General features: G+C 38.9%; 1 protein-coding gene across 3 annotated transcripts in view; it reads right to left on the reverse strand.

Annotated features, from left to right (window-relative positions):
- Nucleotides 1-1,090: 1,090 nt before the first annotated feature.
- Nucleotides 1,091-15,864, reverse strand: part of MON2 (MON2 homolog, regulator of endosome-to-Golgi trafficking) — a 77,220-nt gene continuing 62,446 nt past the window's right edge. For all 3 annotated transcript variants that reach the window (XM_074144594.1, XM_074144593.1, XM_074144592.1), the window contains 5 exons: nucleotides 8,017-8,077; nucleotides 6,574-6,697; nucleotides 5,544-5,751; nucleotides 4,593-4,675; nucleotides 1,091-2,671 (listed from right to left, as the gene is read on the reverse strand). In XM_074144594.1, the coding sequence (XP_074000695.1) occupies nucleotides 2,508-2,671; nucleotides 4,593-4,675; nucleotides 5,544-5,751; nucleotides 6,574-6,697; nucleotides 8,017-8,077 (640 nt within the window). In that variant the 3' untranslated portion in view covers nucleotides 1,091-2,507. The remainder of the gene's footprint in view (nucleotides 2,672-4,592; nucleotides 4,676-5,543; nucleotides 5,752-6,573; nucleotides 6,698-8,016; nucleotides 8,078-15,864) is intronic.

The following is a 15,864-nucleotide window of genomic DNA, read 5'->3' on the forward strand; positions in this document are numbered from 1 at the left end:
ATGCTTATCTCTTTTCTAAACTAAGTATCTTTGAGTTCTCAAACTATTTATACAAAATACAAGAAAGCAGTTTGAATACGGTCAGCTCAGCTTGCATGTCCAACACATGCCTCAAATAGCACAGATATTATTCATTTTGTAATTAAGAGAAAAAGAAGGAAAATTAGCTCATTGGCAGTTTATTTCAAAACCTTTTGAAGACTAATGTCCACAGGTGGTAACATATTCTAAGCTCTAGAGTCAGGAAAAGACTTATACACCCCTTATTTTAAAATACAGAGCAAACTGAAGATTTGCTTCATTGGACGGAATGTATCTGTGTTATCACTGAAAAACCAATTAGAAACTCATTAGAAACCAACACCCAGAGTTTGGCCTGTACACCTCTTTGCAGGAATTCTGGCTAAGATAATATATTCTAAACCAAACTAATACCCTTCTTTCCTGTCCTACACTTTGTTTCTTTAATGACCTCACAGACCTTGACTTATCTTCCACTAATTAGGAGAGCAGTTGCCAGGTTTTCACTTTCAGAGTACGGATAATGTACTGCGTTATACTGAAACGGCTCCTCCAAAGGAGCTGTTCTGACATAAATTCTATTAATGAGAAGCATTTGTTTCCTTAATGTAAACTGTGTGTTCTCCAAAAACTACCCACACTTGACAATTAAGTTCCATGCAACTTTGGTTGCAGAGAAATGTGAAAGATCTTGAAGCCTCTTTAATATTTACTGCGCTTCGAAACGGAAAGCTTTTAAAAAGGACCGTAAACTGGAGCTTATGGGAGCAACCTGCTCAAAGCTGTGCTTGTGTCACATCGTTTACACAGGGTATTTCTAACCCCGACCAGCTTATCACACCTTCAACTTGAAGCTCCTAAAACCTCTACATCTATTCACATGTACCAACCAATGTCCCTTTAAGCCAGGAAAGTGGAAGGCAAACAGATAAAATACTATTTCTTAGGCATGATCATCTCTTTTAATGTCTACAAAAGATGTTAAGGAACAAAAACCTAAAGGAAAGCTCTGAAATCCATAGAAAGGCACCTGTCTCTTCTTCTTTTTTTTTTTTTTCTTTTTACATTTGACCTTTGTGCATCACAGGTTAAAAATATGTGAATACAGGTGAAACATTATTGAAACCATAATTAATGATTTAATAATAAGAGTTTAAGTGCTAAGTCACAAACTTTAAAAACAATACTTAAATGTGTTGTGCTTCGATTGTGTATTATGTGAAAGTGAAACAAATTCCCATTTACTTAACGACAAATTTTACTGCACTTCTAAATGGGTAACTATCTTCAAAAATAAAATTCTCATGGTTTTATATATCAGACACAGTTTATAATTAAAAGATTAGAACAATTTGTTTGGGTTTAAAAGACAGTACAAAACAAAACACTTAAGATTATCAAATAAAATAGTACAGCCAAGTATTTCAGATACTTGAAATCACCTTTCTTGGGTCATGATTCAAAGACTCTGAGATACCTGCCCAGAAGGTCTAAAAAGGCTAACAACCCTCTCATATGTTGGTGGTTTGTTTTTTTTTTTTAAAGCACGGCTGCAACTACAAAAACAGATAGAGTTGAGTAAAACAAATATCTCGAAACAAATACATCATGGCGTGAGGTATGGTGGTGTTGAAGTGCTACAGTGGATTTCTGCATATTCAAACTTATTTCGGGTCAACTACTCTGAAGTCTGAGCTCAGCAGGTTACTGCCTGCTTGCCCCAATCTTTTGTCATAGGACCCCTTCTTAAGATGTCCGATGGCCGCAGAGAAGATACATTCAATTAAGCAAAAACTAAGAACATGATCAGATATGAATGAGCATATCTGGCAATTCAGAAGGCAAACTGTAAGTAAAAATGCAAGCGTACAACTTATTCATAATAAATACATTTTCAAGCATTTAACATTATCAATATTTTAAAAAGAATTTAAATAATAGATGCAACTATTTTATACAGAACTGTACCATTTATTATACACACAAGTATATCAGTTCCCTTTGTTTACAAAGGCTGGTTACAGATATATGGAATGTTACAGTACCATCTTGCATAAAATTTTAGTACAATTCGTACTTCAAAAAAAGGGTGCAAAACACCAGCCTAATAAATCTGACTGAATTGAAATATTTTTAATTACATCATTAACACATACACAACAAGCTGTACATAAGCCCACTTTTCAAATCACCACTTCAAGATACTGTAGCAAGTACATTAGATTATAAATGATTCCAGCTATTCAGTTAAATTTATTAAAGGTTTGCATTGCTAGTCACTCCGGAACCCTTGAGATATAGCCTGTATTCAGCAATTACCGAGCTCTTGTTAGTACAGTTAAAAGGCAGTCAGCACTGGTTGCCAAAGTACTAGTCAGAAGAGATTTCCTCAAAGAAACTTCACCCAGGAACAAACATTTTTGGATACTGTTTTTTCCTTCAAAAATAATATAATAATAATAATTAAAAAAAAAAGTTTTATGGGGTCAAGACTCTCCGTTCTGTACCTTGGATGCTGGTGGCTGCATGAAGTCCTTAAAGGGAACCAGTGCCTCTTTCAGGGCAGAGCACACTTCCGAGGAGGAGCAGGTGATACATTCTACTAAAGTCGGGTACAAGGCAATAACCTGTGCCCATGTGTTAGCATCGACTGCAACGAAGGAAAGAACAGATTCAATCACTTACTGCCCTCCAAATTCTCATAACATTTTTTTTTTCAATACCTGTATAAATAGGACACATTCAGGTGGCTAAACATAAGTCCCTAGTGCTATATGGTGTATGTACAGGGCTCTCAGTAGGATTTTTGCAGGAGCACCATACTCTTTTTTTGCAGCAGCAGCAGCTGGAAGCCAGATGGGATGGCCATAAAATGCTGCCACACACCTGTGTTTCTACATTGGAGTAATTCACTGTGTTTTCTGGATGAAGAACTGACAAATTGAAGGTACTACTTTTATTACATCCATAACACTCCTGCATTTTCTCAGCTTTTTTTTCAGCCTGCTTTCCTCAGCTATTGACACAAAATTAAATTGGATGCATTTTTCACCTCTGGAAATTTGTCAGCAACGAGGCCTTCTATTAATTTCAAATCATTCCAGATTACAAGAGCTGGAATGACTTGGAAATTATTAATTTAAATTATTAATTTAAATCATTTGAATTTGAAGTTTTCCCTGGGGAGAGGGAGAAACACTGGACCAAGGCACAAAAATATCCATGGCAAAGTTTGTTAGCCCAACAAGTGAAATTAAACATTGTAGAATTAATCTTATTTATTTTCTTTGCTTATCTCTGGTTTATCTCTATTTTCAAGAGAGAGCAAAACCCTGATTTCAGACAACATTAATAACTTTTTTAAAGAAATAAAATTATTAAAAGCTAGAAGAAGTGGGAGTAAAGCGACTCTCTAATTGGTCCAGTGGTTCTCCTCATAAGAATGTCCACAGGAGGTTTGGCAGTTGCTGCCATATATGGACCAGGTGAAGAATTCCTCTCACTGAGGGAAGAGAGGTATGGGGAACAGCCCACCTGAGCCGGCTGCTCTGCCCCTCTAGACAAAGGCCCACCAAAGCACCACGCCAGTTGCATTCAGGGCACACCAAAAGGCTTGACATATCCTGGCAGAGTTCTGTCCTCAGCCCTTTGCCATCGGCCTTGGAAACTGTAGCATCATAAATCTCAGTGACGCTGCAAGTGAGGCACTGCCTCTGTCAGGAAACCCACCTGCCTGTGTTTTTCTGGAAAGGCTGGTTTGTTCGTTTTTTTCAGGACTGGAAAGGGTTTTTTTCTGTTTCTCATAATATCAAAAGCAGGGAGGCAGAGGGAAGTGTTGTATCTGCAGTTCTGCAGAGTTGCAGAGACCAATACACCTGGTTTAACTAAGACTCCTGACTAAGCTTTCTAGTGAGAACTCTGTGCATTCAGTAGGTGCAGCTTACAGGAGGAACAGGACGCACGATTACAAGTTAAGTGGGGAGGTCTGCAATTTAATTCAGCCCTTTAAATACATCTGTCAACATGTACTTGGGCATCACTGAGCCAAGACATCATTCTGAACACAGGGGACAGGAGCTACTAAAGCAGAAAGGGAGGGAGAGCAAGACCGCAAGTTTAAGTATCTAGCAGCCTGCCCCTGCGCTTAACTTGAACACCCCTTTAATTGCAGGGTGCACCGATGTGAGCATGATCCATAGCGACCTATAAGGGTATCATGAGAAGAAAAAGGACCTAGCAAGACTACATATATTATTCTATTAGTATTTTATGGAAGGTTTTTGGTTTGTTTTTAGAAGACACCAAGCTCTATCTTATAAAAGACACCATAAATTGAAGACTTCTATTTTATTATTACTACCTGATACTTTCAGGTATACCGGCAAAACTTTGTGGGTTTTTTTTTTGGCCTACCTGCCACCTAAATATACACAGAATTACAAAATACCGACTCTTACAGATTACTTTTCTTTTAATTTTGTGTGAAAATTACTACAGGAAAGAATAAACATCTCTTTGTGGCAGATACAATGTTATCTTGTCTAGAACTATGTTGTTTAACAATTACTTACCATTTTCAGGTTGAGTTTTTTTAAGTGAATCTATGAGAGTACTGACAGCTTTTAAAACAAATATGATTTCTGTTACTTGTTGCCTACAAAGGGAAAAATGCAAACAGTCAACTACTCATTTTTGACTCAAGAATATACTTTCTCTTTGAAACTTACACAACATCAAAAAAAAACCCAAACAACAGTAATGAAAACAGCTATAATGGAACCTACCAAAAAAAAAAAGATATTTAGAGATTAAGGTTATCGTTTGTCTTTAACTTTCCCACCACCATTGCTGTTGTCTCCACTAAGATAGCTTTAAATTTGATACTGGAAACAGTAACTGCGTACATATCTCAATCTGAAAATACTCATGTACGTGATTAACTGTAACCTGAAAATAATCAATTTCATCATTCATGATCAAAGCCTTCAAAAGTTAAGTGAAATTTAAATAATTTCCCACTTTAAAGAATTTCCTGGTACTTTGGTCAGTTTTCCCGTTTCAAGAACAATTACTTCAGTAATGATTCACAACGTTGCTGTTTGGATATTTTATCTTATTTTCAGGGAGACTCTCCATCTCTCAATTGAGAAACTACAGACAGCTTTACTGGGAATAAAGGGAAATCAGATTTCAGAAATATTATGTTATAGATATCAGAAACATTGTTTTATTAACTGAAAATGGTACTTACTAAGTCACATTCCTATTGCCTATGTAACAGCACGGAATACGACCATTATAATTTAAAGCTTCTTCAATAAAAAATTGGTATCAACATTTTCTTTGCATTGTCTTCCCCACAAATATTTCTCTGGCTTTAAATTTCCCCCCTCCCTCCACACAAAATATGTTTTTAATGACCGAGTGATATTTGGAACACAACCTTCTTCTCATCAAGTAATCATCATCATCATCTCATCTGGTAATACCTTTGATCTCCTAAGGATGACCTAAGTACATACCGTGGGAGAGGACATTTGCCACTCAATCTCTCATCTTCTATGTAGCGATGCAATACATCCTGGGACCTTTTCAGGAGCACTGAAAGTGCCATTCGAGAGATGTAGCCTTCCTGGGGAGTCGTCACTTTATTACTGAATGAAAACTGGAGCAGTGTTTCAAAGCACACCTTGGAAAACTCCTCTCTCATTCGAATATCTATTTCGGCTTCTGACAAAGTAAAATGACATATTTAATTGTGCAGCATGCACGCCAATACACTAAATGATGCATTTAAATCAGTTTCGTATATTTTGCAAAAAGGTTATCGCTTCTCTAGTACTAAAAAAGATTAACAGTGATATGAACAAACATTGAGAATACATTCTAAGAAAAGATGATTGTGCAATAATCACAATAGTCCCAAAAATAAAAAATATGCAACACATCCAGTAACGTGTTACGTACTTGACACTGCTGTAATAATAAAATACATTAAATCAATTAAAAAAACAAACAGCAACCTTAGTTCTGCATTGTAAGTACTAATATCTGGTACTGTCCAATCCAAATATTTTTCTCTGTAGTGGCTTATATCCATTTTTTTTCATCTTTCCTGCAAAACTGTAAATGTTTTTCCTTAAAGGCAGAAAAGGTATCTGGTTAGGTACACCTCATAGTTATGCTAAAGTCAGTTAGTTTTTAAGAACAGGGTATTATGTCTGTCTTAGAATTGTCTGAAATTATTGTTATACCTATTTCAGCTGGCACAATGCAAAACAAACTATGTAGAAAGTATAAAGTAACACAAGAATGATATTATATATGATACTGACCAAGAAATAAGGAAAGATTTTTTTAAAAATTGCAAGGAATGCTCAACAATTTCCATAAAATAAACTATAGTTCATAAAAACAAGCTGGATATCAAACAGTCTCTACTGAATACACACCACGGAACTTCAAGTCAATTATCAGAATAAGTATTCTCAATATTTTCATTACTTTCTTGTAGACTTAATCACCGTATCTTTTGTCATTTAGGTACCGTACCTGTAAAGGAGGATGACTGCGAATGTATTGAGCCTTTATTGAGCATAGTCATTATTTGACCAACAAATTCCTTAGGAATGAAATTAGCATATGGCAGTATCTCTGTGCTGATGAGCTGCACCACCTAAAATAAATTACGTGTATTTATATTGGTTTTCTGAATATTAAAGTTGTAATTCTAGTATGAAGACAGAAACATTAAACGAGATATGCGTAATGAAACTTCACAAAATCTTCCAATGCTAGCTTTTAAAATTTGTAGATATGTCCAAAAATTGTGGTCTTGCATGTAACATTAAACTTGAAATAATAAACCTTTTTTCCCCCCCTCACTTTTGTCAGAGTTTCGAAGCAGTTATCACTCAGTTTTCCACTGACATTTGAAGTATATTCTTCAAATTGAATTTATGTTTTTTGAAAAGAGGAGGTCTAACATTGGGAATCTCCCTCTCCCTCCACCCAATTCAGTGTCCTCACTATGACATTAACACATATATCCCATGCTCGCAACGTAACATCTGCAAAGCAGAACAAGTGAGTTAATTATCTAAGCAAGCTGAAGGCAATGGACTGTAACTGGAATGCTTTCTATCCATGGTCTTGATGCTCCCACTCAGGAACAGAGTGGGTTTAGATCTCCAAAAATTAATGCATCAGATCTCAGAGTTCTGCTCACTGCAGACAGAACTGCTCCTGCTTTTCATCCAGGAATCTTTGTGTCTCAGCTGCCACCCTGGAGAGACAACAGGCGACCAAACCCACAGGTATTGCCATGTCTTCTCTCCAACTCCTTTCTCTTCTGTACCTCTGATCCCTGCTCTGCCACATCCCTTTGTCCTGGAGTGACAGGGGACCAGTCCCTCTGCGTTCCAAGTATCTTCTCTGACTTTTCTTTGGCCTTACCCAACCAAACACGATCTCTTTTACAATTACAGCGGCCTCTGGACTGCACAAACAAGACCTCATGTCTTCATTTATGGACAAGCTTTTCTTGTGTACTGAGAACACATCTGGAGGGCAACAATGTCATTGCTGATTGAATGCCCCCCCTCGACACAGAAAGCACTCACTTTAGGTTTAATTGCCAGCTTCCTCCATGGTTTACAATTACCTGTGTAATTGCTTGGCAATAACGTAATAAGTAAGAACCAGATAATGGGTTAGAGGCAGAAACACATTCTGGTTTAGCCACTCTACGCTGTTTTGAACTCGAGTGGACAAGAAGTCGTTTTTGGCACGCTGCTTCCTACTTTTTGTAGAACTCTGAAGCAGCTGAATTCTGAGCCTATGAACTTCCTGTCTTGTTTTCAAACAAGAAAAACAACATCACAGAAAACAAGAATGAATGAGTAACTTCTCAAAAAAATATTTCAGAACCAAATGCAATCTGTGAACATCACTATCTCATTACGCTCAACAGTGTATTTGTTATAGTCTCCTTACCTCAACATCAATGCTCTCATTCTTCTGAAATTCTTGAATTGAGAGATTATCAGGAGGTGTACTAAAAATAAACATACTACGTTATACTTCGAAATGCCCAACATGTGTAAAGAGATAGCTATGGGAAAATGCATTACATTTAAAGTTATTACCCACATCAAATTGGTACTATTATATGGTAATGATTAACATTTTAGAATAAAATCTTATGAATAATGATGATAAAAACGATTCAAAGAAAAAGTAGTAAAACAGTAACACTGAAGAGTTACAACTGATGGACCTGATTAAGGACTTGCATCACCAACACCATTTTTCATATGCACCTCAAAGTAATCTCTCGTCTTACACATGTAAAAGTCATAATATCTGTTTAGATGGGTCTGTGAAGGTATCATCAGGGGATAACAGTTTATTACATTTTACTTTTTCTCTCACTTTGCAAGAGACTTTTGATTTTCAGCAGTACATCTGTAAAAAACAATTTTAATTTTATATTTTCTTCTGCATTAATGAAACACACTTAACATTAATGGGACATTACTTTGTCTTTTTTCTTGATAACTTAAGTAATAAATTCATTCTCATTCTTAATGAATCTTACTAAGACACAAACCCATTTCACAAACAATAATTTTGAAGAAATTCAGAACTTTCTGCAGTTCTTCTGCTGTATATAAAAATTTAATTACAGATTAAACATCCAGAAGTGATTCAACCATGAAAATTACCCAATACTTTACAAGGTCCTACCTTACCTGCTTGTAAATTTGGAAAACTTGTATCCTTTGATAGGAAACTTTATGCCAACCATCAGTCATGCAGTTTTCTCTGGCGAAGTTTTATCTCATTTATTGAGTCCTTCCTTGTACTTACTGGACTACCCGTTCAGTGAATCCAAATCCCTTTCCTTTGCTGGATTATGCTTCTGCTGAGTTACTGGGCCAAGTTCCTCAGCAGGACAGAAAGAGTAAAGGCCTCCTACTTAGACAGCCATCAACTACTTCAGCTGATGCGCCTACATCTGTGTTTTAGTTTGGTTCAGACATAGGCTTTTCAAGTCAAACTTTCAGACATCCCCACTTATAAACCATGCTTCATGTCTAGTCTTAGGGTACATAGAAGTGGATTCATTTTCAATGAAACTAAACCAAAAAATGTACTCTAAGCTCGCGTAGATGTTTGCAAGACAGGAAGCCAGACTAGAGCTACTCCGAAATAAAACACAGTGAGCTCTCTGTGGGTGATGGGTTCTCATCATGAACAACATGTTTTGCTTTACAAACCTGCTTCTACTGCACTTGGGGGGATGTGGGGAGGAGGGGAGAATAAAAAAAACCCGAAGGTGGTACTTCACACACAATAGGTAAACTCTGAAATACTTTGCTTATAATCCCATAATCATAGGGCTGCCTGCTAAAATCTACACAGATTCAAAATACAGTTAGCAAAACTATGAGAAGGAAAATCGATTATGAGCCAATGGCAAAATGTGGGACAAGAACTTTCTGTGCTCTGTAAATGGGGAGGCTGAAGGAACATGTCATGAAAATACCACTATGTGGCCACCTTGCACTCTTCTTTAATAATAATCTCACTAATCCAGCAGAAACAGCACACAGGCCTAGATGTGTGTCTGTTCTGCTTAGTTACACCCTTCTCATTTTTCTGACACAGAGCAGAAGTCGGAATCCTCATGTTTATGTCTCTCTGGAATTTAAACAGTTGCAAAACCCGACAGATTGCAGGTGCAGTTTCTCCATAGTGTCTGTTTTGCACTGAAAGTACTATGTTACTAGAGCTAATGGAATAACCAGTAACATTAATAACAAAAATCAGATACAAGGTGCTATATGAGGTCAATATAATTTCATATATTGAATTATCTCCTTTTCCCATAATTTCACTGTTTGTCTTTTTAAAATAGCTTCATAACATCAATAACATTCATAACATCAAGCTGAGGAACAGTATGGAAATCTAACCACTTGAAAGGAATGGCTAGAAATATGGGAATTAAGATTGCCTGTTGTACTTCAACTTGCTGCTGTTGTGTATGCTTGTGTGCAACGATGCATCTTAAATTAGACAATGGTTTGGTTTTTTTTCTTTCTTTGTCCAGAGAAACCATCTGATTAAGCACACAGGATGGTCACTACTGAGAAGGAAGGAAAATGATAGGGTCAATCTGCCACAACATTCCCTGCCTAATTTATGGCAGAACAGGCAGATGCAAGGAAGAGAGCGCTCTGGACTGAACAAAGACCCAAGCTGTTCTGCGAGCAGAGGAATCAGTGCAGCATTACAGTGACGAGCAGACTGGCATCCTTTGGCTTATTTCCAAGCCCCCAGGAGTCGGGGGGGCTTTTCCTCCACCCCCTGTCCTTCCCCAGGAAACACCAGACGTGGTGGGTAGTTCAGAGCTCACGTGCTTGCTGGCAAGGCAGCTGCCAAACACACGGTTGTGGGCCTGTGCCAGCCTCGTCCTCACAAGGGTACTCATCTGGGCCTGTCTTCTCCATCCTACTGCCAATTTTAACGAAAGGTTTAAGAACTTCGGAGGCTTCTAAATCTCAATAAAATCCAGTTATTTTACGTAACAGGCTTGGATTTCCCCCCTTCTCCCTCCCAATGCTCCTATATTATGCTGACCAAGATAAGTATAGGCATTTTCCCCCCCATCTTCTGGGTGCTTATCATGACACACCTGAAGTTCAGTCTGCGCACCTACAGCTAGTTTTCAGTTTTGACAATTACAGAATCACAGAACCTTCTTGGTTGGAAGGGACCTTTAAGATCATCAAGTCCAACCACAAAAAAAACAAAAAACAAAAACCAAACACACACCAAAGCCAAAACAAAACCAAAAAAAAAAACCACGTACAAAACAAACACCCACAACCACACACCACACCCACCCACAAACAGACACAAACCAACAATCTCGGGCACTAGAGCATGCCCTGAAGTTCCATGTCTACATGTTTCTTATATACCTCCACGGATGGCGACTCCACCACCTCCCTGGGCAGGCTGTTCCAGTGCCTCACCACTCTCTCAGTAAAGTAATTCTTCCTAATATCTAATCTAAACCTCCCCTGCCCCAACTTTAGACCATTTCCTCTGCTCCTGTCATTATTCCCTTGGGAGAAGAGGCCAACACCCACCTCTCTACAACCTCCTTTCAGGTAGCTGTAGAGGGCAAGGAGGTCTCCCCTCAGCCTCCTCTTCTCCAAACTAAACATGTCCAGTTCCCTCAGCCTCTCCTCATATGACCTGTTTGACAGCATGTAGCAATGTTCCTGATTAAAAAAACCCCTAGATCTCCCTTCCTCAAAGGTACTTCACATAGTTAACTTCACCACTGTCTGTGAAACACTCAAGTGTTACATGTATGACTAGAAAAAAAAAAAAAATCAAAGAAGAAAATATGAAATACTGTATTTATTATTAGTTTGTGTGTTTGGCAGTCAGGAAGTTTGAAGTTATACGTTGAAAACAAAGAACAAAATAAAATATTAAGTAGCTGTTCACTCAGTACCTTTTGTAACACATAAAGAACCTTTAAATAATAATGTAACCTATTATGATGCATACAAATGCAGGTTGTGTTGAAATACATGGGACGCTTTCGTTCTGACCCTTCTTAATTTACGACTGACTGACTTTCATAGAATGATAGAATGGTTTGGGTTGGAAGGGACCTTAAAGATCATCGAGTTCCAACCCCCCTGCCATGGGCAGGGACACCTCTCACTAGAGCAGGCTGATCAAAGCCCCATCCAGCCTGGCCTTGAACACCTCCAGGGATGGGGCATCCACAACTTCCCTGGGCAACCTGTTCCAGTGCTTCACCACCCTCACTGTAAAGAATTTCTTCCTTATATCTAATCTAAATCTCTTCTCTTCCAATTTAAAACCATTGCCCCTTGTCCTGTCACCACTCTTCCTGACAAAGAGTCCCTCTTCAGCTCTTCTGTAGGCTCCCTTCAGGTATTGATAGGCTGTTATAAGGTCTCCCTGGAGCCTTCTCTTCTCCAGGCTGAACAACCCCAACTCTTTCAGCCTGTCCTCATAGGAGAGGAGCTCCATCCCTCTGATCACCTTTGTGGCCCTCCGCTGGACTCGTTCCAACAGGTCCATGTCCTTCCTGTGTTGAGCTTTACTTTAAAGAGGTGTTAAGACCTTTCTGTCCAGTCACCTATATCTGATCTGTCAGATACACTACACACTTGTTCATGTAGCAAACTACTCCCAAGTAAATAGATTTTTATAAGTGAGGTGTCTAACCGAAACACCGATCTGGGGGACAAAAGCTTTGCTGCTCCAATGCTATACAGCCAAAGCGTAGTGGAAGGGTGAAGAGCTGGGGGAGCTCAGAGGCAGCGGGATGCAGACCATTGCTATGAGCAGGCTTTCCTGGGTACCGAGCTCCCAGCCACTGCCCCCTGTCTCAGGAGGGCTTTAGAGCACAACAACAAAGAGCCAACAGCCACCCAGGGCCCCACTGCGCACAGCGGCGCTCCGCTCTGAAGCATCTTTTTGGGAGAGTATTGATTTAATTCCCTCATGCAAGTGCAGACTTCTGCTCTAGTAAATTATATATACACAAACGTTTGTTGAATTTTATTTTATATAATGGCTTGACATGCTTCCATGAAAGCCTCTGGGAAAGAAGAATGATATGAAATAATAAACAGACCCGCCTCTTACTAGAAGACAATTTTGTGTAAATTAAGTTACATGAAATGTATTAATTTTTAAATGTCATTTTGATTTATAACAAAAACCAAGATTATTGAGCCTCCTCAGCTGTAGCTTGCTTTAAAAAAAAAAAAATTTAAAAAAATCTGAAACTTATTGCTTGGAAGCTGATAATTCTCTATGACAGTAATATTTCCCTTTTTCATTTACCTGGGTTCTTTTGGCTATATTTGCAATTTCTTGATGTACAAAGCTGCAGAGACCATTCCTGCTGGTCTTTGTACTTTTTAAACATCAATGAGTATCTCCTCTCATTCAGCCCCATAGCTGGCTTGAAATCCTGTTCCTGTCCAAAAGACAGAGACAAGACCATGCAGAGGAGGTTCACTATTTTAAACAGAGATTCACAGAGCTTTTAATTTAAGGGTTCTAACCACAGTGGACCTCTTGTCTAACCAATGCCAACTCAGTTTCACTGCTGGATGCAATATTAGGCTACCTACACATGAGATTTCTAGGACCACAGTGATTAGAAAAATTATGAGTTAGACTAGAAAAATATTTAAAACATTGATTAAAAATTTAGAACATCAGTGAAACAGAAAGAGTTTTATCCTTCTAGTCTATCCTCAGCCAGGTAGAGACTTGAAGATGTGCATACAAAAATGAGACAATATGCACTGGGATATTTTAATGAGCAAAGCTAAATGGAAAAACTAACCAAATCTGTTACACAGTGTTGCTGGGAGGACTGACTGCAATAAGACATTAGCAAGTTTTACAGAGATGCAGACGTTACATATTTAGAACCATCCCAGCAGCGCTAAGTCAGCTTTGAAGAATAAAGGATTGAAGAGCAGGCTTTGCATGAAGCCTGGACACATAATAGCACAGAACATATAGAACATTAAATAGCAGAAGTTGCAGAGTATGAAAAGGTATACAGGAGTGAGAAAGAAAAGCAAGTTTCTTAGTGACAAAACGTTTCCATTTCCTTGAAGCAGAGCTTCAGAAAAATTACAGAATGCCGGCATAAGAAAGTCAATTTTCAGTTCTAACCTTATTCAGGTCTAACTGAATATATCTAACTGTATTCCTGTCACAAGGGGTGACATTGGATAATGGTAAAAATCCTGGTAATACAGTAATGCTGTTACTCTGTCTCACTGGCAACCTCTCGGGGTGTCTCTGAATTGCGTTTTCCAAATATCTTTGCGCTTCAGAGCCTTTTCAATCCACGGTGGTCTTCAGCAGTGCAGCCAGATTTGTACACTCCTGCACCTGACTTAATAAACTCCCTGTCCTGCGTGGCATACTTACAAGTTGGAAAGCCACCAGGCATGACTGACTCACAGTAAGCCACAGCTGTAGTCAGCAGGGTCACTAAAACCAAGGCAAGCCTACAAGTCACTAACCTATCTAATAGCAGAGGGTGCTCTCATCTTCTCATCTGTGGCTTGGTTAATTGATTTTGGCGATATGGACAAAAATCCAAGTACTACCAAAAGTTTTAAAAAACACAACTCATTGTTAATATAAATAAATCAGGGAACGCACCAAAGAAGTTTTATACAGTTTTTATACCACCTAACTGGTTGAAAATAAAGACCGACATGGACAGTTGGAAAGAAACGCACATTCCCATTGCCCTCTCCTATAATCTGAAGGTTGAAATGCACCTCAGTTCCACGATAAATTTTAGCTGTTCCTTTCAAAACAGTGGATAGATTCTCCCAAATTACTCTGGAATAAGACACCACTATGATTAACATATTTTCCATAAGAACTATAACAAAGAGGGAAAAAATGAAAGAATGCAGTAAATTTGAAAATTCTGAATTCAATTTACTTAGAAATGAAACAACTTAGAAATGGAATCACAGGAGGTGATTGTACCCCTCTACTCTGCGCTTGTGAGACCCCATCTGGAGTACTGTGTCCAGCTCTGGAGTCCTCAACATAGACAGGACATGGACCTGTTGGAACGGGTCCAGCAAAGGGCCACAAAGATGATCAGAGGGATGGAGCACCTCCCCTATGAAGACAGGCTGAGAGAGCTGGGGTTGTTCAGCCTGGAGAAGAGAAGGCTCCGGGGAGACCTCATAGCATCCTACCAATATCTGAAGGGAGCCTACAGGAGAGCCGGAGAGGGACTCTTTGTCAGGAGATGTAGTGACAGGACAAGGGGTAATGGTTTTAAATTGGAAGAGGGGAGATTTAGAGTAGATATTAGGAGGAAATTCTTTACTGTGAGGGTGGTGAAGCACTGGAACAGGTTGCCCAGGGAAGCTGTGGATGCCCCATGCCTGGAAATGTTTAAGGCCAGTCTGGATGGGGCTTGGATCAACCTGCTCTAGAGGGAGGTGTCCCTGCCCATGGCAGGGGGTTGGAACTCGATGATCTTTAAGGTCCCTTCCAACCCAAACCATTCTATGATTCTGTGATTCTAACTACAGATGTATAAGACTGACTATACCGCAATTACAACCCACTAGAAGACACCATTTAGAAAATGTTAACACAAAAGGGACAGATTGCCCTATTTGCCAAGGCTGGTTTCACAGCATCTTGCACAGAAGTGCAGAAGGACTTAACCAAAGGAAATCAGAAGACAATTACCTCAACATGGGGAACTTCCACAGCTATCTCTAGAGCTCTCCTTGCATCACAGCGAGAGAGGCACACTTCAGGAGCATTATGGGGAGGAGGAGGAAGAGGAAGAGGATGAAGAAAAGGAGAAATGACTGCTATTACTAATTGTCCTGACTACTGGCATGAGGCAGATGTACTCCCTTCTTAGCTTTAACTTTTTTAGGACCACAAGGCTCAGGCTGACAGAGGGAACAGAAAGGCTACCTGTCCTACAGCTACTAAGGGGTAGGGCTTTAACTGTAAGTAGGAGAACCATGCACTTGGGAAGATAAACTGCTATTTAGAAAAAGACAGATATTAGGGGGTCAAAAAAGCCCAACCAACCCCAAACCAGACCGTCACTAGTCATACAACATACAACTGTAGAAGCAAAAATCATCTACTCATAAAAAGCCAGGAAAGAACAACAATAATGGCCATTAATGATAATAACAGGCCAAATTATCCTGCTGTAACAATATGGTTCTATAAACCACCAGCCTATTTTTAATA

This window comes from Numenius arquata, chromosome 2, assembly GCF_964106895.1.
Source record: "Numenius arquata chromosome 2, bNumArq3.hap1.1, whole genome shotgun sequence".
NCBI lineage: Eukaryota > Metazoa > Chordata > Aves > Charadriiformes > Scolopacidae > Numenius > Numenius arquata.